General features: G+C 59.0%; 3 protein-coding genes across 5 annotated transcripts; 1 reads left to right on the top strand and 2 right to left on the bottom strand.

Annotated features, from left to right (window-relative positions):
- Window positions 1–6810: 6810 nt before the first annotated feature.
- IFITM5 (interferon induced transmembrane protein 5) lies at window positions 6811–7890 on the top strand. The gene is made up of 2 exons (XM_055415100.2): window positions 6811–7017; window positions 7665–7890. Exons 1-2 carry the CDS (start codon window positions 6826–6828, stop codon window positions 7875–7877), a joined length of 405 nt encoding a protein of 134 aa, XP_055271075.1. The 5' UTR covers window positions 6811–6825; the 3' UTR covers window positions 7878–7890.
- Window positions 7891–10108: 2218 nt separating this feature from the next.
- On the bottom strand, window positions 10109–16297 carry PGGHG (protein-glucosylgalactosylhydroxylysine glucosidase). 3 transcript variants are annotated; one of them, XM_055415099.2, is made up of 15 exons: window positions 16183–16288; window positions 15814–15925; window positions 15296–15579; window positions 14706–14916; window positions 14196–14631; window positions 13542–13661; window positions 13049–13180; window positions 12742–12853; window positions 12505–12577; window positions 12201–12337; window positions 11931–12064; window positions 11717–11812; window positions 11546–11643; window positions 11260–11471; window positions 10116–11188 (listed from the first exon to the last, which is right to left on the bottom strand). In XM_055415099.2, exons 3-15 carry the CDS (start codon window positions 15552–15554, stop codon window positions 11082–11084), a joined length of 2127 nt encoding a protein of 708 aa, XP_055271074.2. In that variant the 5' UTR covers window positions 15555–15579; window positions 15814–15925; window positions 16183–16288; the 3' UTR covers window positions 10116–11081. The 3 variants fall into 3 exon arrangements, 2 of the variants coding, with proteins under 2 accessions (XP_055271074.2, XP_055271070.2); XR_016036331.1 differs by lacking the exon at window positions 15814–15925 and having other exon boundaries at window positions 10109–11188; window positions 11260–11389; window positions 16183–16297; XM_055415095.2 differs by lacking the exon at window positions 15814–15925 and having other exon boundaries at window positions 16183–16297.
- A 1606-nt stretch (window positions 16298–17903) lies between these two features.
- On the bottom strand, window positions 17904–23895 carry NLRP6 (NLR family pyrin domain containing 6). The gene is made up of 7 exons (XM_088832092.1): window positions 23616–23895; window positions 23385–23423; window positions 21462–23169; window positions 20468–20560; window positions 19309–19479; window positions 19065–19232; window positions 17904–18639 (listed from the first exon to the last, which is right to left on the bottom strand). Exons 1-7 carry the CDS (start codon window positions 23893–23895, stop codon window positions 18501–18503), a joined length of 2598 nt encoding a protein of 865 aa, XP_088688218.1. The 3' UTR covers window positions 17904–18500.
- Between the last annotated feature and the right edge of the window lie 3821 nt (window positions 23896–27716).

The following is a 27716-nucleotide window of genomic DNA, read 5'->3' as shown; positions in this document are numbered from 1 at the left end:
TTCACTCTCTGCCATAAGGGTGGTGTCATCTGCATATCTGAGGTTATTGATATTTCTCCCAGCAATCTTGATTTCAGCTTGCACTTCTTCCAGCCAGCGTTCCTCATGATGTACTCTGCATATAAGTTAAATAAGCAGGGTGACAATATACAGCCTTGACGTACTCCTTTTCCTATTTGGAACCAGTCTGTTGTTCCATGTCCAGTTCAAACTGTTGCTTCCTGACCTGCATATAGGTTTCTCAAGAGGCAGGTCAGATGGTCTGGTATCCCCATCTCTTTCAGAATTTCCCACAGTTTATTGTGATCCACACAAAGGCTTTGGCACAGTCAATAAAGCAGAAATAGACGTTTTTCTGGAACTCTCTTGCTTTTTTGATGATCCAGCAGATGTTGGCAATTTGATCTCTGGTTCTTCTGCCTCTTCTAAAACCAGCTTGAACATCTGGAAGTTCACGGTTTACATATTGCTGAAGCCTGGCTTGAAGAATTTTGAGCATGACTTTACTAGCCTGTGAGATGAGTGCAATTGTGCGGTAGTTTGAGCATTCTTTGGCATTGCATTTCTTTGGGATTAGAATGAAAACTGACCTTTTCCAGTCCTGTGGCCACTGATGAGTTTTCCAAATTTGCTGGCATATTGAGTGCAACACTTTCACAGTATCATCTTTCAGGATTTGAAATAGCTCAACTGGAATTCCATCACCTCCACTAGCTTTGTTTGTAGTGATGCTTTCTAAGGCCCACTTGACTTCACATTCCAGGATGTCTGGCTCTAGGTGAGTGATCACGCCATTGTGATTATCTGGGTCATGAAGATCTTTTTTGTACAGTTCTTCTGTGTATTCTTGCCACCTCTTCTTAATATCTTCTGCTTCTGTTAGGTCCGTACCATTTCTGTCCTTTAATGTGCCCATCTTTGCATGAAATGTTCCCTTCATATCTCTAATTTTCTTGAAGAGATCTCTAGTTTTTCCCATTCTGTTGTTTTCCTCTATTTCTTTGTATTGATCGCTGAGAAAGGCTTTCTTATCTCTCCTTGCTATTCTTTGGGACTCTGCATTCAGATGCTTATATCTTTCCTTTTCTCCTTTGCTTTTCGCTTCTCTTCTTTTCACAGCTATTTGTAAGGCCTCCTCAGACAGCCATGTTGCTTTTTTGCATCTCTTTTCCATGGGGATGGTCTTGGTCCCTGTCTCCTGTACAATGTCATGAACCTCCGTCCAGAGTTCATCAGGCATTCTATTTATCAGATCTAGTCCCTTAAATCTATTTCTCACTTCCACTGTATAATCATAAGGGATTTAATTTAGGTCATACCTGAATGGTCTGGTGGTTTTCCCTACTTTCTTCATTTAAGTCTGAATTTGGCAATAAGGAGTTCATGATCTGAGCTACAGTCAGCTCCCGGTCTTGTTTTTGCTGACTGCATAGAGCTTCTCCATCTTTGGCTGCAAAGAACAAAATCAATCTGATTTCGGTGTTGACCATCTGGTGATGTCCATGTGTAGAGTTTTCTCTTGTGTTATTGGATGAGGGTGTTTGCTATGACCAGTGCATTCTCTTGGCAAAACTCTATTAGCCTTTGCCCTGCTTCATTTCGTGCTCCAAGGCCAAATCTGCCTGCTACTCTAGGTGTTTCTTGACTTCCTACTTTTGCATTCCAGTCCCCTATAATGAAAAGGACATCTTTTTTAGGTGTTAGTTCTAGAAGGTCTTGTAGGTCTTCATAGAACCGTTCAACTCCAGCTTCTTCAGTATTACTGGTTGGGGCATAGACTTGGATTACCGTGATAACGAATGGTTTGCCTTGGAAACGAACAGAGAGGGCATCAGAGGGCAGACAGACTGAAAACCACAATCACAGAAACTAACCAGTCTGATCACACGGACCACAGCCTCGTCTGACTCGTCTGAAACTGTGAGCCACACCAGGCAGGGCCACCCAAGATGGGCGGGTCACGGTGGAGAGTGTGACAAAACGTGGTCCACTGGAGAAGGGAATGGCAAACCACTTCAGTATTCTTGCCTTGAGAACCCCATGAACAGTATGAAAAGGCAAAAAGTTAGGACACTGAAAGATGAACTCCCCGGTCGGTAGGTGCCCAATATGCTACTGGAGATCAGAGGAGAAATAACTCCAGAAAGAATGAAGGGATGGAGCCAGAGCAAAAACAATACCCAGTTGTGGATGTGCCTGGTGATAGAAGCAAGGTCCGATGCTGTAAAGAGCAATATTGCATAGGAACCTGGAATGTTAGATCTATGAATCAAGGCAAATTGGAAGTGGTCAAACCGGAGATGGCAAGAGAATGTCAACGTTCTAGGAATCAGCGAACTAAGATGGACTGGAATGGGTGAATTTAACTCAGATGACCATTATATCTACTACTGTGGGCAGGAATCCTTTAGAAGAAATGGAGTAGCCATCATGGTCAACAAAAAAGTCTGAAATGCAGTACTTGGATGTAATGTCAAAAATGACAGAATGATCTCTGTTCGTTTCCAGTTTTGTGTAGATGCAGTTAATAGGTTACTTCACAGTTACATCCAAAATGAGATGGCATCTCAATGCCTAGACCCATTAGAGCAGATCAGGCAGAACAGTATCACTTTCTTCTAGGGCTTCAGAGAAGAGATCCTGACTGTATCTGTATATTCTGTTATTTTCCGTCTCTTTGATGCGATTTCATTGTCATTTTACTGTCTCCCATCTGTCTTGCAGTAGAATTGACATGTGCGCCAATTCCAATGCTGGCTAGGATTAATTTGTGTTTGGAACATGACTATGATGCACGGGAAGAGGTTTAAAAGTTTTGGGTCACATAGTTAGCCATCAAAGTCAAGGTCTTAGTCACTTAGTCACATCCGACTCTTTGTGACCCGGAGTGTAGCCTGCCAGGCTCCTCCGTCCATGGAATTCTCCAGGCAAGAATACTGGAGTGGGTTGCCATTATCTTCTTCAGGGGATCTTCCTGACCCAGGGATCGAACCCAGGTCTCCTTGAGCCATCTTGAGCCACCAGGGAAGCCCTATGATTAGCTATGTTGTGTATGAAAAATCCCATCCCTTTTGATAAGGTAGAGTTTTCAAAACAAATTTCAGATTTGCTACCATTCTGGGGCTTTCTCTGTGGCTTGGTGGTAAAGAATCTGCCTGCCAATGCAGGAGACGTGAGCTCAATCCCGGTCGGGAAGATTCCCTGGAGGATGAAATGGCAACCCACTCCAGTACTTTTGCCTGGAGCATCCCGTGGACAGAGGAGCCTGGTGGGCTACAATCCATGCAGTCACAGAGAGTTGGACACAACTGAGCCACTGAGCATAAAAGCCTTTCTTTCCTTGGCTGCTCTGCCAGCTCTCTGCATAGCTGAGTTTCCGAAGGGTGGAGCATTTGTCCAGCAGGATCCTGGGGGAAGGAGCCTCCTGTCTGCTCTAGGTAAGAAGAGAGCAATCCCAGGTGGTGCTAGGTCCATAGGGTTGCACAGAGTCAGACATGACTGAAGTGACTTAGCATGCGTGCTGAATTCAATTGCTGACAGGTATTGTTGTTTAGTTCCCAAGTCATGTTCAACTCTCTGGGACCCCATGAACTGCAGCACCCCAGCCTTCCCTGTCCTTCACTATCTCCCTCAAACTCATGGCTACTGAGTCAGTGATGCCATCCAACCATCTCATCCTCTATTGCCCCCTTCTCCTCCTGCGCTCAATTTTTCACAGCATCTGGGTCTTTTCCAATGAATTGTCTCTTCACATTAGGTGACCAAAGTTTTAGAGCTTCAGCATCAGTCTTTCCAAAGAATATTCAGATATAAACTGCTTTATAAAAGGGTGGGGACAAGGGCAGGGCCATAACCCCAGGTGCAGGACCAACAGTGGAGAGGGGAGCTCATGGGGTGCCTGCCATGGGCAATAGCATCTGCTATCCTGCACAAACTATAAAGCCATCTGGTGGCGGTCAGGTCTGCACACACAAGAACAATCAACCCGATGGTCAGAAGGAGCCCCATGCCCAGGGCTCAGATGTCCAGACACTTGGCAATGGAGCATGGCTCTGGGCCCCAGTGGTATTGCCCACCATCTTCTGGTACCTAGACTAGGGGAGAAGAGCTGGTGAGGGTCCAAGTGACAGCCAGGGGCTGTGACTCAGGGGCCCCCTGCTAGACCGCAGTGCCCATCCTTCCCGATGGTGACCCACCCATGCCCATCCCCTGGGGCCTGAGCAGGCCAGTGCTGGTGGGCCTCCCCACTCAAGGGGCCCCCATCTCTTCCTCCCAGACTCTCAGCCTCCCCAGGAGCCCCGGGGCTCACCCTCCCTCAGCTCTGGCCCCTTCGCTGGCCACTCACCCACCAGGGGGCAGTGTCCTTCCAGCACCTTTCTCTTTTCTGGACCAGACTCGAGATCTGAATTTATCTGAGGGTGAAGGATGTACCTTTTCTAATGAGGCTGGGAAGGAGGACGTCTTGGGACAATGGAGACATAGGCCTCCCACCCCCACCCCTTGGGCACCCACAGTCTTGCCTTGATCTCTCACTGGGGGTTTCCCCAAGCTGCAGTTCTCACAGTTCCCTATTTTGGATGTAAAACCCCAGTCCCCCAAATCTGTCTCAGCACCTATGTGGGAACTGTGAGTCCCAATGCCCAGTTTCCAGTTGGTGTGGAGCCCCCAGCTGCACTCCTCACGTGTGGAGTTCTGCTGGTCCACTCCTCTCCCAGTCCTCAGACTCCACGTTAGGGACTGTTGGTGTTTACCATCTGGAGTCAGGCTGGGTCTCATTTAAAAACTGAACTGGATCTCGAAATGAGCTACTTCCAGTTTAAGCTAGACTGGGTCTAGTGCAAGTCCTACTGGGAATGCAAAATTTTCAAGTTAGAAAAGCAAGCAGCAAAAATTGGTAGTGCAGATTACGCATTTAAGAGCTGTTACACCACTTGCCTCCTGACCTAAGGACTCACATGTTAGGATAGGTTGATTATGGAATTGGTTGTATTGACTCCAGATCTCTCATCAAACCCAAGAAAACTGAGCAGCGAAGTACACCACGAATCACGCACAATCTGCATCGCAGAGGCAAGTCCCTTTGAGGTATTAGTTTGTCTCAGAGAGAACCCAAGGGTTAGATATAAGAAAGTAGCTCGCCACCTGCCGGCACAACTGTTTAATTTATATCTAAGAACTGCTGTCCCGGGCTTCCCTGGTGGCTCAGAGGTTAAAGCGTCTGCCTGCAATGTGGGAGACCTGGGTCCGATCCCTGGGTCGGGAAGATTCCCTGGAGAAGGAAATGGCAGCCCACTCCAGTATTCTTGCCTGGAGAATCTCATGGACGGAGGAGCCTGGTGGGCTACAGTCCACGGGGTCACAAAGAGTCGGACCCGACTGAGTGGCTTCACTTTCACTTTCCACTGCTGTCCCAGAAGCTGTATATATCACAAAAATGGCAAAGTCTTACTAAAACAACCTAGAATAGAATGGCCATTTATGAGGGATATTCCACATAGATAAGATTACATAAGAGGTGGGCCTGGAAGCAAGAAGTTGACCTTCAAGCCTTTGGAAAGGTGAGAGATACATTTCTATTATTTATGAACCACTGGTCTGGGCACTAGCTATAGCAGTCCCAACTCAAGAAGGTTTGGGAGCCTGAGGTCTCCCTTGGAGGAGCAGGCTGGAGAGCCCAGGAGCCCTCCTCCATGGAGCGGGCACTTGGTTATGTGAATCTCAGCCAGTCAGTCAGTTCAGTCACTCAGTCGTGTCCGACTCTGCGACCCCATGAACTGCAGCACACCAGGCTTCCCTGTCCATCATCAACTCGTGGAGCTTGCTCAAACTCATGTCCACTGAGTCAGTGATACCATCCAACCATCTCATCCTCTGTCGTCCCCTTCTCTTCCCACCTTCAATCTTTCCCAGCATCAGGGTCTTTTCCAGTGAGTCAGCTCTTTGCATCATATGGCCAAAGTAGTGGAGTTTCAGCTTCAGCATCAGTCCTTCCAATGAGCACTCGGACTGATTTCCTTTAGGATGAACCGGTTGGATCTCCTTGCAGTCCAAGGGACTCTCAAGAGTCTTCTCCAACACCACAGTTCAAAAGCATCAATTCTTCGGTGCTCAGCTTTCTTTATAGTCCAACTCTCACATCCAATCTGGCCCTTGACATACATGTGATTTGCAGGCACACAGATGCCGCTGGGCCCTCTGCAGGGAGATGAGACCAGGCTTAAGACATAAAAAGTTCATCGCCCACAAACAGCTCTGGACTGGGGAGGAAGAAGTAACCGGCCCGACAGCAGCCCCGGTCACAGCGCGCCCCGCAACACGCGCACCCCGGCTTTCTCTCTCCACACTCCATCTTCTCCTTAGCACCGTCCAGTTCCAAGTGCCTCCCACCGGCACTCACAGGGACTGTCCTATCCCTAAGGCTGGACACGGCTGATCAGACGGTGATCCGGGCAGTGCTGAGGACAGCAAAAGCCAAGGCAGCCGCCCCGCCACAGCGGCGCTGACCCGGCGCCTGCACCCGCTTTTGTCCGCGGGGGAGGGGGCTCTGGTGGGCCGACCGCAGCCACCGCGCGCCTCGGCCGCCGCCTGGGGTGGGGGCTTGCTGGCCGGACCCCAGGGTGGGAGGGGCTCTGCGGGGCGGCTCCCGGGCGCGGGGCTCCCTGCGGGGCGGGCGGTGGGCGCGCGCGGGCGGGGCGGCGCTCGGCGGGCTGTCATTTGTCGTTATATTTAGCGGCGGCCGGTCAGCCGGGCGGCGGCGGGGGCTATAAGCGGCGGGGCGCCCACCCTCGGAGCAGGAGTCCGAGCGAGGAGACGGCGCTGGAACCCATGGACACGTCGTACCCCCGCGAGGACCCCCGGGCCCCGACGCCCCGCAAGGCCGACGGCAACACCCACACGGCCCTGACGCTGGGGGCGCCGCGACCCCCACCTCGAGACCACTTGATCTGGTCCGTGTTCAGCACCCTGTACCTGAACCTGTGCTGCCTCGGCTTCCTGGCGCTGGCCTACTCCATCAAGGTGGGCCTGGGGGACTTCGTGGGGGCCCAGGAGCATTTCACGGGGGTGCTTATCACGCCGGGGTGCGGGAGGACTCTGCTGGGTGTCCTCCAGCCTGGCTGTGAGGGGAGGTCTGCCTCCCATGAAGGCTTCTGAGTCTGACTGCTGTTCATAAAAATGAAGGGGAGTGTCTAGTCTGTCCCAAAGGACCGAGGGTAGATCAGGCATTACCCAAGGGGGTCTCTTCTTTCAAATGGGGCTTTCCACGCGCCGGGGCTCCTGTTAGCACAGCTCCCTAGCTTCAGCTCCTGTGGTGGCGGCCTCCCAGCACCAATGAGGACTCCCTACCCTTGGGAGTCCTGGAAAGCAGATGCTGGCTTGGGATGGCCACTGGGTCCATTAACTGGAGTGGGAGGGTGCAGAGGCTCCCTTCAGCCCCACCTTAGGCTGAACCCCCAAGGAAGGTCAAGCCCATGTGTCCAGCTGGGGGCAGTGAAGGGAGTGAGTCCAGCCCAGACAGTATCCCCTCAGGCCTCTCCCCTCCATCCAGGTTTTGGGTCCAGCATGGGTCCCCCAAGCTGTGGACCCAGTGGCTGCCTGGGATGGGGGTGGCGGGGCCCCCAGTCCCCGCGAACATGTAGCGACCTGGCCCTGCTGCTGGTCCGCAGGCCCGAGACCAGAAGGTGGCTGGAGACCTGGAGGCGGCCCGGCGTCTCGGCTCCAGAGCCAAGTGCTACAACATCCTGGCCGCGATGTGGGCGCTGGTGCCGCCACTGCTGCTTCTGGCGCTGGTGGTGACCGGCGCCCTGCACCTGTCTCGGCTGGCCAAGGGCTCCGCTGCCTTCTTCAGCACCAAGTTCGATGACTCCGACTATGACTGACAGGCTGGGCCCTGCCCCTGGCCTGAGCAGGGGCCCCAACCCCGGGGCTTTACCCCAGCGCCCTGGAACCCCGGCCATCTACAGGGCCGAGGCCCACCCCCGCCCTAGCCCGGGCACCCAACACTGACTCTGAAGGTCTGCCACTCGGGCCTCAGGGGCTTCCCCTTAGCTTGATGCCCCCAGTTCCCTGACCCCCGGCCCTCAGGCCAGCTCCTCCCTCCCCACTCACCAGGCTCGGCTGTTCAATTAAAAAGACCTGGTTCCAGAAAGTGCCTTCTGGGACTGTTCCTGGCTGGGGCTGGGGAGGGCATCTTCCTGAGAGGAGCTACCCTAGGGACACCACAGCACGTCCCCCTGAACTGCCCCCAGCATCCGCAGTGGGCCGCTCTGTCCCGCTGGCTTGGCCGCGCCCTGCCTGTCCCCTTCGTTCAGGCACCAGGCAGCCTGCGGCTTCTGGGCAGAGGCGCCTGAGTATTTTAGAACGAAGCTGGGGAACTTGGGCTTTTGATCTCTGGCACGCTGTGGTTTAGTGGCCTCTCTTCCAGGGCATGTGGAGAGTCCCCGAGTCCACGCGTGTGCCGCCCTCGAGTCGGCGTGTGTGCACGCGTGTTGAGGGGCATCCCTGGCCAGTGAGCTCCGTCCTTGCCCTGCACCTTCCTGCCCGTGGCTGGGCCTGTGCTGACCTCCTTCTTTGTGTCACTCTGCCCTCCTGGCCTCACATTCCTCTAACTCTGATTGGTCTCCATCCGAGCGGTGGGCTCCCTCCCTCCAGGATCAGGGGACACGAGCAGACAGGCAGTGCACACGCCCATCACACACACACGCACAGACGCACCCCCCACGCACGACTGTACAGAGAGGGAGACACTGGGGTGAGCCCTTTGTGAAGTGTCTTCGGCACAAGCGCATGTTCCTGCATCATTTTACCTCCCTGTGCAGCCCCTCCCCGATCCAGAGCAGGGGGTTGCTAAACACACACGCACACCCTGTGTGGCTGGGGGCGAGGCCCTTGGGCCTTGCTGTGGCCAGGCCAATGACAGGGCAGGCTAATTGCAGGGGCCTTAACCACAGGGTGGCTCAGGGCTTTGAGCACCCCACCCATGGTCCCTTCCCACCCGGCCTGGGCTGTGGGTGGAGGTCTCTGTGGAGCTGTTACACTTGGAGCCCCTGGAGTGGCCCCCTCCTGTGACAGCCAACAGCTGGCCCAGCTGTCTCCACCACATGCCAGCAGTGATGAGTCCCAGCTGCAGGCCAGCGATGCCCCAGCCCCATGCCGAGTGTGTGCTGCCCTGAGCCAGCCCGACAGAGGTTGTGCTGGAGGGACCTGGGGTGGAGGTGGAGTTCTGCCCCTTCCTGGGTGCTGGTCCTACAGTGGACCAAGGACAAGGCCAGTGCTCAGACTAGCATGGAGGCAGTGTTCCAAAATTAAGCACCAGGTCTGGCCCAGGAAGGGAACAACCCATGCTGGACAGAGGCTGGGAGCTGGGGTTAGCCTGTGTGTGGTCGAATACATGTCTCCAAGCAGGGGATAGTCTGCTGGTCCCCACATTTGGTGAGGGGAGCAGAGTGTCCAGCCCATACCCAGGTGTGAGGACACAGAATGTGCAGTTAACCAGGTACAGATGAAGGTCACCAGCAATGCTTCCTGCCCCAGGAAGGGACCTGGTCAAGTTCAGAGAGTGGGCTGCCACGGACTGGATCAGCCAGGCGGCATACACATGCTGCCACCCTGTTAAGGCCCCTCAGAGGGTTGCCCCTGCCCCTGCACAGGTGGGTGCGTGCACACACACACGCGTGACACACACACGCATGACACACACGCCTGGGGAAATGCCAGGTTATGTCAGTCCTGTGGACAAAGGGCGACTGAACTGAACTGAACCACCCCCACCTAACGCCCGTGCCCACATCTGGCTCCAGGGCTGCAAAGGCAAGTGTCTGCCTCATGGGGCCCATCTGTGGCCTACGTGCCTGGCTCCAGCAGCCCTCCTGGGCCTTTGCTGCACTGCCAGCAGCTGAATGAGAGCCTGTGGGCACCCGGGGGAGCCCCATCAAGCGCCGACTCCATTCTGAGGCCACGCGCACTCAGGAAGCTCATCTACAGCTTGGCCATGCTCCCTGCAGCCGCACACAGGCAGGCCCTGGTGACCCCAGCTCCTCCGCCATCCCGCTCCTCTCTTCCTCAGGGGTTTCAGTCTGCTTTTGGGAGAACTCGGGCTAACTCTCCACTGAGAACGGAGAGCAGTAGTTTGCCGCGGGGGGTGGGGGGGTTGGGGAGGGAGGCAGGTGCAGACGTGATGGGACCCACTTACTTGCTCCACATGAGCAAGGGAAGGGAAACCTGACCGTTGACAAGAGCCTCCCTTTCAGGAGGGTGCCCGTCGGCTCCTCAGCACAGACACAGCTTGCCCGGCACCGAGCTTTACTTCCCCAGCAGACGCTGTCCCACCTTGGAAGACCCGAGAGCCCAAGTCAGCTGTGCCAGCTGGGGGGCTCAGGCCCGGAGCAGACAGCAGGTGGAGCCTCGACCGAGGTTGTGTGCCCAGGCCGGGCAGGACCAGCACCGCAGCCCCGTTCTTCCGGCTGGTCGGGGGGAGAGCAGGGCCCTGCGCCACACTCCACACCCCTTGCTCCTCGAGGAAGGCACGTGATAGAGACCATCAGGCATGACCGACGTGGCCCAGAGGCAAGAGGAGCAAGACTGAGGGTGCTGGGCTCCCCAGACAGTCCAGGAGCGCCTGGGCCCAGGCGTCCGGCACACAGCCCTCTGTGGGAAGCCGTGGCCCAGGTTCCAAGTCCTCCCCACGTCCTGCACCCCGTGGCCCTCCCCAGCAAGGCCTGCCCCTGCCGCAGTCTCCTCCGCAGAACTGGCCCCTCGGGAAGGGCATGAGGGGGCTGGGAGCAGACAGGGCTGAGCAGCAGGGAAGTGGCCAGTCCACAGGGGTCACTGGGGGCTTGGCTAGAGGCAGAGGCTTGAACTCAGGCCAGATGGAGCCTGGCTGCCACATGGAGGTGGGTGGGGGTCCAGGAGGGCATTGAGAAGGGGCGGGTACAGCCACTCAGTACCTGCAGGGGGCGTGGCCAGAGGCGGGGGCAGCCCTGGCTGTCTGCGGGGAAGGGGCCTGGGGAGGGGCTCATGGAGTTTCAGGGCCCAAGGGTGTCCCAGAGCGGGGCCTGTGGGCTTGGGGCAGTTGTTCAACGTCTTCAGAAAGCCTCCCAGGAAGCTCGTGGGGCAGCGCGTGTGGCCTGTGCGTCCTCCAGGTCTGACCTTTGTATCTGGCCCGCTGAGCAGGGAAAGCAGACTCTGCGTCCTGCAAGGAGAGGGGCATCGTGGGGCGAGGCACACACTGGGGTCGCCTTGGGGGAGCCTGGGGGGGCCTACCTGGAGGCAGGGGGAGCCGAGTCCGCGACGGCCACAACTCGGCTTCCAGAGAGGGGGCCCAGGGCCCTGCCTGGGCTGTGACCTCGACTGTCACGAAGCCCGCAGAGAAGGAGAAGTCAAGCCTGCTCCCCTGGTAGGAGATGCCAGAGACACACAGTCCAGAGACGCCCACCGGACACATGGGGTCGAAGGTCAGACCGGCCCCGGTGATCCTTGGGGGAAGGGAAGGTAGTGTGAGGAGGGCAGGGGGCAGCAGGCGGTCGCCCTCTGCTGCCGCTGCACTCACCTGAACCCCGTGACCCCAAAGAGCACCGCCTGCAGGAAGCCCCCCATGCCTGTCAGGAAGTTCACAGCACCTGACCCGTCTGCGTTCTCTGTCCACACCTGCAGGGGGCAAGGCAGTCAGGGCAGGGCTGAGCATGGTGAGCATGGAGGTCCGGGCTGGGGCCAGGCTGACCTTGAAGGGCTCCGTGACGTTGGCGAAGCTCCTCTCCAGGAGGGACCATGCCCGCCCTGGGTCCTTCAGCTCCATCCAGCCCACCGCAAACATGCTCTGGGGTCAGAGGACATGCTGGCGTGAGGCCCACAGCAGGGGGAGGGGAGACTGAGGCCAGTGGGGCAACGCCAAGCTGCTGTGGGGACCACCATCCCACGCCCCGCAGTCTCCTTACCCAGGTCATAGCGGGGCCTTGGGGGGACGTCACAGCCTCATAAATCTCCAGGTTTTGCCTGCGAACGTGAGGACTCAGGGGGAAGGGGACGGGGTACCCCAGGAGCACAACATCTGCCTGCTTCACTTCCTCTCCTGGGGGGAGGGCGAGGTGCTGCTGAAGGGATGGGGCTAGGGCGGGGACTGCTCTGTTGGGAAAGGGGTGTCCAGGGTGGACACAAGGTCCTGCAGGAGGAGAGAAGGGCCTTGAAGGAGCTGCGAGTCCACTCACCAGGCTGGTACCCATCAAACTCAGGGTGAAAGTTCAGTTTCGGGTCAAAGGGCACCTTGATCTTATCAGCCACCACCAGCCACTGGTTGGGGACAGGATGCCCCAGGTCCTGGGCCAGGGCAGCGGCAAAGCGCAGGCTAGGAGCAGAGGTGGCAGGGCAGGGGTAAGGCGGGGGGAGGGGGCGGGGGAGGTGAGGGAGGGGTGGGGGAGGGGCGGGGGACAGGGGAGGGGCGGGGGGTGGGGAAGGTGGGCTGCAGCCACCACACTCCTTCCCCTTCGCAGTGGAGGCGGGGTGGGGTCTGACCTGTTCTGGACCAAGACGTTGGTGTACACAGAATTGTTGACCCCTGGGTGGTACTCATCGGGGGGCATGACTCCTGGGCACAGAAGGGCAAGACGGTACTTCATGGAGGGGCTCAGGGACCTGCCCCGGCCCAGTCGCCACTGTGGGGCTGGCGGTCACACGTGTCCGCCTGTCCCTCCACTTGTGAGCGCCAATGCTCCCTGTCCCACACTCCTTCCGCGACGGCCACGCTCTCACCCTTCAGGTGGTACGTCTCCTCCTCAGGGCTCCACTCTACACGGCTGCACCAAAACTCAGCCACGGCCCTGACCACGTCCCAGCCACCAGCCTCTCGGAAGAGCTCCAAGTCCTGAGGAGCAGGAGGGGGTATGTCAGAGGCCACGGCACCTGTGATTCTAGCTCCCACTGGTCACTGCATTTCTCGTCAAGGACCACCTCTCTGAGCGCCCAGCAATGCAGGCCTGGCTCCGAGATGCTCCACAGGACTGGCCCAGACAGGCAGTCATGCAGCGGGGAGGGTTGCCCCGGTGGCACAGTGACACACCTGTGTGGTGTGGTAGTACAGCTGGAAGGCCAGCACCACAGCCCCATTGACATGGATCTCCTGGGTCCCGTAGATGGCTTCAGGGCAGACCTCCAGGCCAGAGCCGGCGCTCTCCCAGGCAAACTTGGCTCCCTGGGGGTTGGGGGATGGAGCAGACGACTGTGTTCCTGGGGGCCAGGGGTAGCCTGCCCCTTTCCCCTCGCTGCCAGCCTTCAGCCATGGAGGGCAGACAGAGGCAGGGGCCGTTGTGGGGCCCTGCGGGGTGTCCCTGCCGTGGGCCAGCTTGCTTCTGCCTGGCATCTACTGTGTCCCTGCCCCGGGGCAGGGCAGCGAGGGGAGCCCTGACGGGCCTGCCTGGCCGTTGTTCCCACTGGGCAGTACAGGCTGGGGGAGGGATCCAGGAAGTCCGGGTCCCACCCACAGAGGGGGCCTGGGACAAGGGGTGAAGGCCTGAGAGGGGTGTGGGCCCTCAGGCCTTCTGGGGGCCCCTTACCTGGTAGCCCAGGCTCCGGGCATTGTCCAGGGCCCCGCCTAGCGTCCGGATGCGATAATGCAGGAGAGCCTTGGCGGCCTCCGGGTGGAGCAGCAGGAGACCGGGGAGCACCCAGAGGTCCTGGAGCACAGCCACGGAAGAGCCCCTGGTCTCTCCCCGCAGCACGTCCAGCTTCCTCCTCCAGTGTGCCCCCGGGTCTGTCCCTGACGATGCTCTGCCCGCCAACCCCATGGCCGCATCCCCCAAACCAAGACACTCCTCAGACCCAGTGGGCACTGTGTCTGTCTGGGCTCAGGCCAGCGTTTGGGTGTGGGGAGCGGGTGGAGGGCCCCGCGGTCAGCTGGTCCTGGCTGCCTCACCTTCCTCCACCCTCCCTCCCCGCAGCAGCCCCAGGGGTCTTTCCAGAGCACACTGCTGGCCATGCCCCTCCCCAGGTAGAGTCTCTGTGGCCTCCTTGGCCCCTCTACAGTGACTCCTTCCCCAGAGGGGAGAGCACCCCTTGCCCCAGCCAGGTGCCCTGCAGCTGCGTAGCTCTGGGCCTCTGCACCTTCTGGTTTGACCCCTCCTCCTTCAACTGCCCCCAGCAGGCCTCCCCCCACCGCGTCCCTGCAGAGCAGAGACCCGGCGCGTGCGTGGACGGGGGATGGCGGGCACCTGGTCCCAGAAGACGTGGCCCCAGTAGCACTCCCCACGGCTCCCATTGGAGAGGCCCCCGGGGCTGAGGCCATGGCAGACGCATCCTGGGGCCCCGGGCTGGGGCAGGGCGCTGAGCAAGTAGTAGAGGGCACCACGCAGGGCCTGGCGCAGGGCCAGTGGCCCTTCCACATCCAGGCCACAGTCCGCCCAGAGCTGGGCCCAGGCCTGGGCGTGGGCCGTGTAGAGAGCGTGCCTGGCCTGCAGCTGCAGGGCCTCTACGAGGCAGGCCTGGGCCTCAGCCTGGCTGCCACCCACCACCGTCAGGAACTCCCATGTCGCATGCTCCTGCCCTTCTCCAAGGGTCAAGGCCGGGGGGACCGGTGTCCACAGCATGTGCACCTCCTGCTGTGCACCCCCAGGCTGCTCAGGGGTGAGTGTGTGGCCGTACAGGTACCTGCAAGAGGGCAGCTGCGTCTCAGGCACCAGCCTCTCCTCCGGCCACCCAGCCAGCCCCCTGCCCCTCCTCACTGGGCTCCCTGGAAGTCAGGACCCAGATGCAGATCCAGGTCTGGACTTTCTGGGGAGAACGCTGACTGCAGCCGCACTGTGATGGGCCAGCTCCCCTTGGCCAGGCGGGTGATGGACACACTGAAGGCCAGGACATGAGGCAGTGTGCGGTGGGCATAGATGCGCTGGGAGGTGCGGAAGCTGGGGCCCTCCAGGGTGTGCAGGAAGGAGCCTGGGAAAGGGTGGAGAGGAAGACGGGGCAACTTTCACACCCGCCCTGGGGCCACCGAGGACAGTTCCAAACTGCCGGCCTTTCTGGGCTGGGAATGAAGTCCCCCTCTCCCTTCAGTGAGGGATCCACCTCCAACCCCAGCTGTCCTGTTCGGGAAGCAACAGGTACATGGGGGCCGCCAGGTTCCTGCTTATTCAGGAGGCCTGCCAGCTGGAAGCCTCACAAAGTGGCCTCTCAGAGCCTCCTTTTGCAGGGTGCTGGCATCCTAAGTGAGGAGGTGCCAGGATGGGACCTCTGGTCTTCTGCTTGCTTGGAACAATGGCGGGGGGTGGGGGTGGGGGGTGGGGTAAAGGGTGGGCGGAGGGCAGGCAGTGGCTACCTGTGTTAGTGTCCAGAACATAGGTCTTGGTTAGCTGCTCTCCTGTCCCTGCAGGGGCCTCCAGCTGGACATTGAGCGGACTGGGCAGAATGGCCCGGTGGGTATCCCCCAAAGCCCCATTGTACACACCGCTCACATGCAGTGTCTCATGATACACGCGTGTGCCCAAGTATGCATTGGTCACAGTGGCCAAGAGCCGGGGGTCACTGGGCAGAGAATAGGCAGTGAATCTGGTGGCGTCCTTGCCAGCATTCTCCATGGAAAGGGTGACTCCGCGGAGGGGCCTGCAAAAGCAGGGGTCAGAGGCCCCACAGTTGACTGGGCCTCTGTTTTCTGTAACTCCCAAAGCTCTCCTTGGAACTTGACTGATGCCCCCAGAGGTGGAGGGAGGGGCCTGTGCCCACCTGGGTGGTCCCGATTTTCTCAGGCCGCCCCAGGAAACACCCTCCGCCAGCAGATGCTCACCCCCCACCCCCCACTATTGATCCAGGGACCCAACGGAGGCCCCAGGCTCCCACCTCAGGACCGCAGCCCCACGAACCGGTCCTGCTGGCAGGAAGGGCGGAGCCTTAGCCCGCGGGCCTCACCCTCCTGGAGGCCAGTCGGTACAGGGCGGGGTGCGGCCAGTAGCTGGGGAAGCAGACGGGCAGGCGGGCCAGAGGCCCCGTCTCTGGGTCCGCAGCCCTGCCGCGTCCCTCGGGTCCCCCCAGAGGCAGGAGGAGAAGCAGCCAGCTGCGGCGTGCCACCGGAAGGCCCCGTGGTCTCCGCTCCAGGGCCGCGCGGGGCGGGCCGGACGCGCGTCCCCACCCCCGGGCGTGCGCGAGGAGGGGGCGAAGGGCGGCCAAGCCCGCGAGGCCGAGCAGAGAGAAGCCCAGCTCCAACTTTACCCTGAGGCTTCTCCAGGGTGCATCTGACAGGGCTTTCGGCTTTCACCGGTCCCCTCTCCGGCGACGGTTCCTTCCTGTCTCCCTGACCGCCCTCCCCCAGGAGAGGTGGGGCCGGGGCTCTCCTCTGGAGCCCCGCCTTCCTTTGTCCCCGCCCCACTCGCTGGCACTGCTCCCCCTCAGCCTCAGTCTTCCCCACGTTCCCTCCTGCCCCTGGAAGCTCCGGGCCCTGGGCCTGTCTGGACCTTGTCTCTCTAACCCCGGCCTGACTCAAATGACTGTGCTGTGACCACTGGCCCAACCAGACACTCAGCCTGTGCCTGAAACCTGGCCTTCCTGCCCCTCCCCGGCACAAGCAACGGTGACCTCACCACCCCCGACCCAGGCCCCTCCATTCCCACTCCCAGGGCCCCCACCAGGCCCCCTTCCCGGCTCTCCCCATCCACAGGCACTGCCTCCTCGCAGACCAGGCCACCCTCGTGGTTTGGTGCAGGCCTGCTCTGACCCCACAGCTCTAGTGAGCAGAGCCACAGCCACCCTGAGAGTAGTTAGGGTCTGCTCAAAGCCTGCAAAGTGCCGCCCAGGCCAGCATGAGGAGCCACCCAGGCCCCTCCCCGCTCAGCCCCCCCCACCCAGCTGTTACCTGACTTGTCTTCTGCTTCTGCACCATCCCAAGCATGCTCCCTATTATGGACTCAGTGTGTCCCCCCCACGTTTATCGGTTGACTTCTGACCCCCACTGTGATGGTGTTTGTAGGTGGGACCTTTGGTATATAGTTGGGTCAAGAGCAGTCAAGAGTAGGATTAGTGCCTTTATAAAGAAGAGAGATTGAGTAAACTCCGGGAGTTGGCAATGGACAGGGAGGCCTCGCGTGCTAGCCCATGGGGTCTCCTGGAGTCGGACACGACTGAGCGTCTGAACTGAAGTGAAGAAGAGGCCTTGGAGCTCCCTCCTTCTGCCGTGTGAGGACACGGCTGGGAGACATCTGCACCAAGAGGGTCCTCATCAGACACCGAATTGACTGGCACCTTGACCTTAGACATCCAAACCTCCAGAACTATGAGAAATACACTTCTGTTGTTGCTCAGCTACCTGCTCTATGGTATTTTGTTAACAGCAGGCCGAGCCGCTGTGTGGCCTTTACACTTGCTATCCCACTGCCTTTTCCTCAAGACATCCTTAGGTTGACCTCTCACTTCCTTCCATTTTCAAGTGCCCTGTCTTCCCTCGATTGTCCCAGACTCCTTTCAGGTAAGAGAAAACCCTTGGCTCCATCCCCCACCCCTTCTTTTCCTTCCTCCACAGCATTTATCAGCTCCTAGAATGCCAGCTCCAGGAGGGCAAGGATATTTTGTCTGTTTTGTGGAATGAATAACTGGATTTGAAAATGGGTTATGGAAGGAAGTTTGGGGGACATGAAGGGACCCAGAGGGCCCTTCTGACTAGGGCCTCAGAAGCTGGTGGAGTCCAGCAGCACTGAGCAGAGAAGACTTGAGGATTCGGGCTGTCTGCTGCTGGCCCTGCCTGTCAAGGCCAAACCTCCTATCAGAGCTTCCTGAATCCAGCCGTCCCCGCCCCCACTCCCCTGCCCCCCAGCTCACCCAGGAAATGGGGGCTGCAGCTCTGCCCCCTTCAGATGGGCTGGGGAACAAAGGCAGGGGCATGAGCACCCGTGAGGATGCCTGACTAAGTGCAGCAGAGAATGACAGACCTGAATCCCAAGGAGAATTTATTATCAGCATACGGGGCTCACACCACCTGTGCCATCACAGCCCCGTTCAGAGCTCCATCCCCACTGCCCTTAGTTTCTGAAGTCCTCAGAGAGCAACTGGACTCCTCTGGGCGCCTTCGGCCCCTGCTTGGTCCCCTGTGGCCAGAGCAGAGCGGCTGGGCTCTGGGTGCCTGTTCTGAGTGGGGCAGGGTCCGCAAATGGGTCATCTCGCGCTGAGCTCCCCAGGTAGAGGCAACACGTGGTCGGGGCTCAGGCCCTGGCACCTCAGCTGCACCCTGCAGTGGGAAGGCTGGAGGGTCCCAGGAGAGAAACCTGGGCAGGGCAGCGGTGAGGGTTAGGGGAGGAGGTCCTCCTCCCCGTGGGGACAGAGACACAAGCTGTCCCCAGGGTATGGTGGAAGGGACGTGTCCTGGGCCTGCCCCGGAGCAGGTGAGGACCGCGTCTGTCCGAGTCTCCCACCTGCCTGTCCCGGGCCCCTCAGGCTCAAGGGTTGTCCAGAGCAGAGAGCACCATCCTCTCACCCTTGAAATGGGGAAGTCTACTCTGTAGGGCTGACCAGATTCCTCCCCAGTTTTGGCCTTCAGGACCTCAGAGGGCACTGGCAAACACTTTGGGGGGCTTGGGATGGACGTCCAGCGCTGAGTGTGTGATGACGAGTCTTGGGTTTGCTCTCTCCACAGCTTGCAGCTCCTGCAGGGAGTGCTCGCTCAGCTCCATGGAGGTTAGCCTGTAGCCATGTGCAGAGAATGGCAGTGGGGTTGGTGAGGGAGGGGGCCTGGGGGTGCAGTGACCAGGGAGCAGCGGCAGGGGCAGTGCTGGGGCTGCTGACCTGGGCTGTGCCAAAGGCACACGGTGACAGGAGGTGGCCAGTCGGGGATTGTCAGAGCGTGGGGAATGGGGCAGGGACTAGGGGCCAGAGCCTTCAGGGGACTAAGGGGGATTTGGGGTCATTGGTCCATATTCTGGGCACGGGCACCTTACAATGGACATTTGGTCTAGTGGAATGGTCCAGGCCCAGGGCCGGAGGCAGGGATTTAGAGGGTGGGGCTCCAGGGCCTGAGTTACAGCGGGATTGCCTCAGGAGGGCCCTGGGAGAGATTCCTCTTTAAGGTTTGGGGGAAGCCCTGGCACCCACCCCAGCCCAGTCTCCACCTGAGGGTTTGCAGGCGGCATCCTGGGCACTTCAGGGTGGTGCACAAGTAGGTCACTGTAGGTCCTGACAGTTGGCAGCCACTGAGATCCAGGGTGGTCAGTGCTGGGATCAGCAGGAGCTTGCCAACCATGTACTGGAGTGCTTCCTGCAGGCCTGGCTGCTGAACCCTAGGGGAGGGCTGACCTCAGGAGCTGCTGTGGGAGCCCTGGTGCCTCCCTCGGTCCCTCCCAGGCTGCTCCTCACCTGAGTGTCTGCACCTGGCACTGGGGCCAGGCCAGGCCCTCGCTCAGCACACGCAGGCCGGCCTCGCTGAGCCCATTGTGGAAGAGGCCCAGCTCTGCCAGGGCTGGGGCCTCCCTCAGGGCCTCAGAGAGATCTCTGCAGACCGCGTCGGGGAGTTTGCAGCGGGACAACCTGTGGTCACAAAGCACACGAGTCCCCAGTGTGTAAGCTGCCTGCTCCCTGGGGGGCTGAGGTTCAGTCTGCAGACTTGTGGCTCCACACCCGCCTCCCTGGGCCCCACAGAGCTGCTCCTGCACTGTCACCACCGTGTCCAGGCTTCGCGTGCACCCGCTGGGCTGCTCTCCCCTTGTCTCTTAGGGCTTTCTCCACGAGCTTACCCTCAACGTGTCTAACTTCATATAATCATCCAGCAGGTCAGGGGGACCGAGCTTATTCAGTCAGCCAGTCCTAACAGTTGGGCAGTGCATCATCTCCACTCTTTTTGCCGTTATAAATGACGGGCTCCTGATGTCTATGCCAAGTTAAGCTACCGTGTCAGCACTGACACACGACTGTATCTAATCCACCATACCTAACCAGTACTAATTCCTATAATGTTTCTTACTCTCTGCTTACTTGGTGGTAGTGAAGAGTAATTGAAAAGATTACATACTAAGTACTGCCTCAGTAATTCTCACATCAACCTTCTGAGGTGGAAGCTACAGGCTCCATTCCCCCGGGAGAAGACTGAAGCTCAGACAGACTGGCCTGCCAAGGGCAAAGAGGCAGGCAGACTGGCCTCAGAGCCTGCGCCCTGAACACCTTCCACAACTACTTCTGAGATCCAGAAGGACCACTCAGCAGTGTCCAGTAGCCCTTGGCAGCCTTCCTGGGGAAGGGAAATGACAGTCTGGCCTTTATCCCTCTTCCAGAAACTCAGCTGCCTTCCACTCCCAGCTCACACTGGGGCCAAACCCTCTGTTCTAACTAGCACCCAAGCACATCCCTCCTCTGTCCCGTGTGGGCAGAGCCTGTTGATCCTGCTGAGGGATACAGGTTCTCAGCCTGTCTCAGCGGCCACTAGGCCTGCCGTCCCCAGACAGGGCTATATCCCTCCTCCTGCCCAGGGTACGCTGCTTTGTGTCCTTTTCAAGGGAAGAGCTGGGGTTTGTTTACTCACGTCAGGCTGTGCAGACCACAATGTTGGTTGATCATGGCCTCACAGAGTGGGCGCAGCGGGGAGATCGGGGGTTTTCTCGTGGTGGCTCGAGAGCTACGAAGAAAGAAAAGGTGAAGGTCCCTGCCCCTTCCACCCTCACTCCTGAGAAGGACTCCTTCCTATGGTTCTGAGACACTGGAGCTGCTTCTGCCCTCACCCTCAAGCTGGGCCAGGATGCCCTCCCTCTTCATCCCAAACCCAGAGTGAAACCACTTATCTGTGACCGCATCCACCTCCCCACTGAAGCTGTCTGTGTGAGTCCCCTGGGACAGGCAGGCCTGTTCTTGTGCCTGCAGTGGGCGTCCCCAGCCCCGCCCTGTCAGCACCTGACACTCGTTCTCCCGGCAGATGCTGAACACCAGAGTCAGGCGCTGGGCTGGCATCAAGAACATGAACAGTGGCACGAGCCTGGCCCAGGAGATGAGGGTCTGGTGGAGATGGGTACGGGCACCCAGTGCTGGCATCAAGAGCATGAACAGTGGCACGAGCCTGGCCCAGGAGACGAGGGTCTGGTGGAGATGGCTACGGGCACCCAGTGGGGGCACTGCTGCGGTCAGACGGCTTCAGACTAGAGAGGGGGGTTTGGAGAGGCTCTGAGGATAGGCAGTGTTCTGGGTGGAGGGAACGGCAGGAGCAAAGGCTCAGAGCACAGTGCGCATGGTGTGTTCCAGAAATCATTACGGGAAAGCCTCCTGTCAGTGGTGGGAGAGGGAGGTTTGCTTGGATGTGGATGCTAGGGTGGGGAACATGGTGAAGGCACCCTGGGGAAGAAGATGGACACTGGGAGCTGCCTTGAGGAGGTAAGAAAAACCAGCCATGAAATCGTGCCTCTCCTCCGGGGAGCAGGAGTCATGTCTGGACACACTCCCCAGGCCCAGATGGACATAAGATGCTCTGCACACATGCCCCCCACAGAGGGCCCGCAGAAGAGGGCAGCCCTGCCCTGGAGACTCACGAGCTTCCACCCAGGCTGCCCTGTAGACGCTTCATCAGGCTCTTCTTTTTCTTCTCCTGTGCAGCGGCCAGTCTGCAGCTGACCAGCCGCAGCGCCTGCCCTGCCGGGCAGCACCTCACACAATAGCTCAGGACGGCCAGGTCCATTCTGCTGAAGTGCACTCGCTCCAGCACCAGCTCAGGGAGGCCACGGAGGGCCTGGTGCACAAAGGCATCCTCCTGTGTCTCGTACAGGCAGTAGAGCAGCTCCAGTGGGTAGTTGTGCTCCTCGCCCTCCTCCTCCTCTGACCCCTCCGTGCCCTCAGGCGCCAGGATCTCCGCCGTGCCCTCGGGCGCCGCCCTAGGACGGCCCTGGCCCTGCAGCCATTTCAGGACATGCTGCTTCACGCGCTCTGAAACTGTGCAGCCAAAGTGGCGCTCGATCTCGCACATCCTCTCTGTGTTCAGCAGTCCAAAGAGGAAGCGTGTAGTGAGCTTGAGGTGGCCGCGCAGCTCCGGGTCCCCCTGCAGAAGTGCCTCTACGCCACCAGCAGGTGCCCTGGGAGCCCCTTCGTCCTCCAGCAGGTAGGACAGAGCAGCTAAGAATTCCTGGAAGCTCTGGTCGATGAACTGGTAGGTGACCTCTGTTTCCAGCACGCCTGGCATCTCCTTCTTGCTGAGAAACTGCGTCTGGACCTTGGAGCCGCAGAGCTGCAGCCGTTCAAGGTCCTCCTCGGAGAACCGCGCCCTGCCCCCGAGGACGCCGTCACAGGCCAGGCGGCACAGCTTGCGCAGCTCTCTCTGCCGCTGGGCCCCGTGGGCCGCGGGCGCCGATCTCAGGACGCTGGCCACGAAAAGCAAGTACACGGACGTGGTGGTCTTGGAAGTGCGCCACAGGTCCTGGCCGCTCTGGAGCTGCTGGCGCAGAACGGTGCACACGATCCAGCACACGGCGGGCACGAAGCACAGGGAGAAGAGCATCTCGTTCTCCTTCACGGAGCGGTAGGCGTGCTCCGCCTTCCACTCGTCCTGGAAAAATTTGTAGAAGTACTTCTTTCTGTCCTTGTCTGAGAAGCCACACACCTCGGCGCACTGCGGTGAGCACAGGCGGGCCTGCAGCCCGCCGGGGGCGGCGGCTCGCCTGGTCACTAGCAGGAGCGCCGCGGGCAGCAGCTCCTTGCTCAGCAGGCTCCCCAGCACCCGCGCGCCGCTCGCGGCCTCGTGGGGGTCTGTGCAGGGCGCGGCCTCGGCCGGCTCTGGCGCCAGCATTTCGTCCACGCCGTCCATGATGAACAGCAGCCTCTCGGAGTGCGCCAGCATCTGCTGCACCGGCGCCTTGCGGTCGGGGCACTGGTCTAGGATCAGGTCGGCCAGGCTGCACGTGCCCGGTCGCTCCAGCAGCTCGCGGCAAGAGAGGAAGAAGGCAAAGTCCACCTGGCTGTGGTACAGCTTGCCCGCCGCCCAGTCGTACAGGATCTTCCTGGCCGCCATGGTCTTGCCGATGCCCGCCGGGCCCTGCAGCGCCACGGTCAGCCGCCTCTCGCCCTCCTCGTCGCGGCCGAACAGGCGGTTGAAGGTGCGGGTGTCTGAGCGCCGCGCGCGCTCGGCCTCCGGCTCCTCGGCGATGAGCAGCTTGGTGAAGCGCTTGCTGATCTTCACGGAGCGAGCGTCCCGCTCCTTCACCTTGGCGTGCTGCCGCAGCACGTGCTCGCGGTACCGCTTCCTGTACTCTGCGGGGGCGCGGGCGGAGAGGGGGACGGGCCGTCAGAGCCTGTGGGGCCCGCCGCGCTCCCCGGCGGGCTCCGGCCTCAGTTTCCCGTCGCCTCACAAGCCCCCGCTCCGCGCTCCGCCCCGGGGCCCGTGGTGCGGAACCTCCGAGTGCTCTGAGGACACCCGCAGTGTCCGCACAGCTCGGGGCCTGCGCTTCCCGCCGAGAGACACCTACCCGAGACGGAGAGCGGCGCCGGGGAGCTGGGGCCGAGACCTGCAAGAGAGGGCGGCGCTGGGGAGCTGCGGCCGAGACCTGCGAGGGAGGGCGGCGCTGGGCCCGGCGCACCGGGCGGGGTGCGGAAGGCGCGCCGGGGGCGGGCCCGGGGGGCTCCCTCGCGGGCCAGAGGAAGCCGCCCGGGCGGGAGAGGCCGAGGGGGACCCAGGCGAAGCCCCGGCGGGCACTCACTCTGCAGCCGGCGCTCCTCGAGCCGCGCCGCCACGTCGCGCACGTCTGCCCTCTTCAGGGCTTTCTGGGCCACGTCCAGCGCGCGTCCCGGCCCGTAGAAATGCACCAGCAGCTCCGCGAGGTCCAGGGTGTCCGCACCCTCCAGCCGCCCCCACGGGACGCTGCGACCGTCCACCTGTTCGTCCCGCAGTTTGTGGCGGAAGCGCTTCAAATGCTCTGGGCTCAGGTCTTCCAGTGCGCCCAGGAGCAGCTCGCGGGCGGCGGCAGCGCGGGGCTCCATGCTGCGGGCGGGCGCACGCGGTCAGCAGCGTGCCGCGCCCCCGTGACCCCGGCCTCTGGCCGTGCTGTCCGACCGCAGCCCCGGGCGCCTACGAACAGCAGGGGTTTTGACGAGCCCCCGTCTATCCAGGTGGCTCCAGGCCAACGCTTGAAAGAGCGCTCTACCGGGAGGGTCGTCCTCTCCTCCCAGGACCGCGATCGACGACTTTCCTCCAAGGCTTTCCAAGGCTTTCACTCCGCCGACCGCCGACCGCGGTCTGGTGGCGAAATGGAGTTACTCCCAAGCGGGCACTGGCCGTCGCTGACCCCAGCATTAGGGGGAGCCTTCCTACCCCGCACCCCCCCCTTTCTGCTCGTTCCTTCTAGGGATCCATGTCAAATGTCCCAGGTAAGATGTGTCAGTGAGGGCCTGTGTCCTCCCCTTTCCTTGCTTCCCTCCCATTCTCTTCCCCAGGAGCCTGGAGCAGACTCACCAGCTGGCCCTCACTGTGCTCCTGAATTCCCCAGGACACCCATGGTCACTGCACCCTTTAGTGGGGACTAGCCTGAGGGCCTTGCACCAGTCGCTGAGACTGAGCTCCTGGTGGGGGACAGACCCTACAGGTACCCTCTGAGGGGATTGAGTCCCCAGCACCTGGAGCCTGGGGTGAGGATGTGTCTGCAGGGTGCCAGGCAGAGGACCCAGAGAGCTGAGGCCAAGTGACCTCTCAGAAAGCCGGCACTTACCTGGAGCAGGAGGCCTCTAGCTGGTCTGCAGAGTCGACCCCTAGGTCTGGCACTCAGGCACAGAGGTGGGGATCCGGGAGCCTATCTGGGGTCAAGTCCTAGGGGGGATTTCCAGCCCTGTCCATACCCAAACCAAAGTGTTCTAGCTCAGCCAACTCTGCGATGTCCGTCCAACAGTCACCAAGCTCTCAAACTCAAGGACTGTGGCACATGCTTACAACCAACCTTTAAGAGCTCTGCTTGGTGACCTTTGATTTTCTACTGTTCCTTTATTCAGTTCACGTGCTCTGAGAACCTGCGGGGTGTGGCAGCAAGGCAGGCTGTGAGCCGGAAATGGCAGAGCAAGGTGGGCTGCATGGAGGAGGCAGTTGGCTCAGAACAAGACCTTAAACTTTAAGGCCTCAAGATAGGTTAATTTCTGAAGGTGGGTGAGCCAGGGCTTCCTAGGCAGAGGGGACAGAGGAGGGACTTGCATGGTGTTTTTGGGGAAAGGAAGGCTGTCACTTGGGAGCTATGAGATAAGGGGACTGGGAAGAGCTCTGTGGCCTCCAGACCTGGCTTGAGGAGGTTGACGGCAAGAGGTTTGAATGAGTGTGTGGCCACGTGGGATTCATGAATGTGGGTTTCTACGGACAGTGTCTTCTTGTGTGAAGTGTGGGTGTGTGTGTTTTTCTGGGTCTGTCTGTGTGACCATCTTCATACTGTGTTTGTGTGAATGTATCTGTGGTGGGCTAAATGGTAGTCCCCAAAGATATCGGATCCTAGTGCCTGGGAACTGTGAATGCCCCCTCATTATGTCAAAGGGGACTTTGCAGGTGTGGTTAGATCAGGATCTTGAGATGGGTCATCGCAAGTGTCATGGGATGGAGACAAAGGGCGGTTTGGCACAAAAGAAGGCAGTGTGACGCTGTGGTGAGGTGCCAGGCTGCTGGCCTTGAGGACAGAGGAAGGGACCACGAGCCAAGGAGTGCAGGGGACACAGCCCCAGAAGCTGGAGACGCTACTTTGAAAGGAAGACATTCACCCCCGGAGCCTCCGGAGTGAGTGTGGCTGAGCCAACCCTGACCTCAGCCAAGTGAAACTTCCTTTGGACTTCTGCCCTCCAGACCTGGAAGAGGATGAATGCGTGTTGTTTTCGGCACCCAAGTTTGTGGTAACAGCTCAGGGTCTCCCTGAGAGAACCTCTGTGAGTGTGCATTTCTGCGAGGGGGTCTCTGCAGAAAGAGGGACTCTAGCATCATCACAGCCTCTCAGGCTCCACAAGCCACCCCCATGTTCAGTCCTGCTGCCTTCAGGCCTTGAGAGCCGCCCTGGGGAGGGACCCAGAGTCCTGGAGCCCTTCCCCAGGAGGAAAGCGTCCACAGAGATGCCCCTTCTGCTTGTGAGTTTTGTTTCTGTGTGAGACTAATAAAGCCCCACCTGTCCCCGAGGAAGTCTACGGGAGAGGAGAGGGAGGGCTCTGTTTAGCCACACTTGGGCCTCCCCAGGGTCATCTCCTCTCTCCTGCTCTCAGCTCCTGCCGAGCCGCCCCGCCCCCACAGGCAGCCTCCTGGGCACAAGCAGGGCGGCTGAGGAGAAAGCCTGGAGGAGACTCTGTCGGCACACATCCTGCCGGGAGGGGACCGCTTGCTCCCACAGAACCCTGAGAGGGTGGAGCAGAGCGCCTGCTTGGTGTGTTGAAGCAGTTCTCTCAGGCCAGGTCCAGAGCAGGGACAAGACCCTCCTTCCATACCGCAGTGTGGGCAGTATCCAGCAAAGCAGAGGAGTGGGCAGGGTCTCCTTGGAGTTGAGTCCTGGAGACAAGCCCTGAGCAAAGTCTGGCCTCAGCTGCCAGAGGGACCACTGTGAGCCCTGGGTGAGATCCCAGATGCTTCAACTCACTGGCCCCTCTCTCTGCCCATCTGACATGCTGGGGTTCGGCAGAGGGGGCTTTGCCAGGGAAAGCAACAGCCTAGACCACAAAAGCAGATGGTTTAGAGCTCAGCTGTGGACAGAATCTGGCCCTACACAACTGCTGGGCATCTTGGGGACCCTGGCCACAGCCCTAGTCCTAAAGACCCTATGTGGCCCCAACCGGTCCCCTTCCTGACCCCCTCCCTGATTTCCTTTAGGAAATCAATCCTAAAGGAAATCAGTCCTGAATATTCATTGGAAGGACTGATAGTGAGGCTGAAGCTCCAATATTTTGGTCACCTGATGTGAAGAACTGACTCATTGGAAAAGACCCTGATGCTGGGAAACATTGAAGGCAGGAGAAGGGGACGACAGAGGATTAGATGGTTGGATGGCATCACTGACCTGATGGACAGGAGTTTGAGCAAGTTCCAGGAGTTGATGATGGACAGGGAGGCCTGGCGTGCGCAGTCCATGGGGTCGCAAAGAGTCAGACTCGACTGAGCAGCTGAACTGACTGACCCCCTCCCGGGACCCCTCACAGAGCTGCTGCACAGACAGATGTCACACACAGGCCACGGCTGTTTCCTCTAACCGCACATTCACTCTTTCCTCTTCACAGTACGAATTCTCAAAAGCAAGTTCTCTGCAAATGAACCATCTCCCTTTCATTGTTTTATTTATTTATTTTGTTTTTTTACAGGTTAAACCACAAATACGTTTATTCCTCTAAGACCATTATGCCATCTTTTAAATTTTAAAATAATTTTTAAAATTTTAAATAGTTTTAAAATAATTTTAAAATTTTGTAATCAATTGTCTCTTCAATTTTCTTGCTCTTATTAAGCTGATTTTTAAAAATGCCAGAGCAGAGCGATTTACCAGCACCATCATTAAGTTGCAAATTTATCTTCAGTCACAGAGCTGAATACACTTCAGATAAACTCAGTAAAATAACTTTAAGGGTTCACAGGAGTGCTCACGCCTGCCATGCATTCCAACACCTCTCACAGCCCCCCTTTCAAATGTCTAACCCTACCTCGGTCTTCTTACAGTCTGAAAACAAGAAATCACCCAAGTGAGATAACCCTCCAGAACACTGTTGAAATATACTAAACAGAGATACATCCCAGATCCGTGTTCTAAATGTTAAAAAGGTATCAGCATATAGAGAAAATATGTGTAGATATATTCCATTAAGTT

Source organism: Moschus berezovskii, chromosome 25, assembly GCF_049115385.1.
Source record: "Moschus berezovskii isolate FMDL1 chromosome 25, NW_MosBer_1.0, whole genome shotgun sequence".
Classification (NCBI taxonomy): domain Eukaryota; kingdom Metazoa; phylum Chordata; class Mammalia; order Artiodactyla; family Moschidae; genus Moschus; species Moschus berezovskii.
Note: the sequence above shows the minus strand (reverse complement) of the source record. Positions and strands in the feature narration are given on the sequence as shown.

Excerpts from the sequence above, each read along its gene's own strand:
- IFITM5 (XM_055415100.2), top strand. The coding sequence starts at position 6,826 with ATGGACACGTCGTACCCCCGCGAGGACCCCCGGGCCCCGACGCCCCGC. Across the intron at positions 7,018-7,664 it reads CGCTGGCCTACTCCATCAAG|GCCCGAGACCAGAAGGTGGC; the intron begins GTGGGCCTGGGG and ends GCTGGTCCGCAG.
- PGGHG (XM_055415095.2), bottom strand. The coding sequence starts at position 16,205 with ATGCACCCTGGAGAAGCCTCAGG. Across the intron at positions 13,662-14,195 it reads GCCACGTCTTCTGGGACCAG|GACCTCTGGGTGCTCCCCGG; the intron begins GTGCCCGCCATC and ends GCTGTGCTCCAG. Across the intron at positions 11,644-11,716 it reads ACGTCACGGAGCCCTTCAAG|GTGTGGACAGAGAACGCAGA; the intron begins GTCAGCCTGGCC and ends TGCCCCCTGCAG.
- NLRP6 (XM_088832092.1), bottom strand. The coding sequence starts at position 23,895 with ATGGAGCCCCGCGCTGCCGCCGCCCGCGAGCTGCTCCTGGGCGCACTG. Across the intron at positions 19,480-20,467 it reads TGTGGTCTGCACAGCCTGAC|GTTGTCCCGCTGCAAACTCC; the intron begins GTGAGTAAACAA and ends TTGTGACCACAG. Across the intron at positions 19,233-19,308 it reads TGCCAGGTGCAGACACTCAG|GGTTCAGCAGCCAGGCCTGC; the intron begins GTGAGGAGCAGC and ends GCCCTCCCCTAG.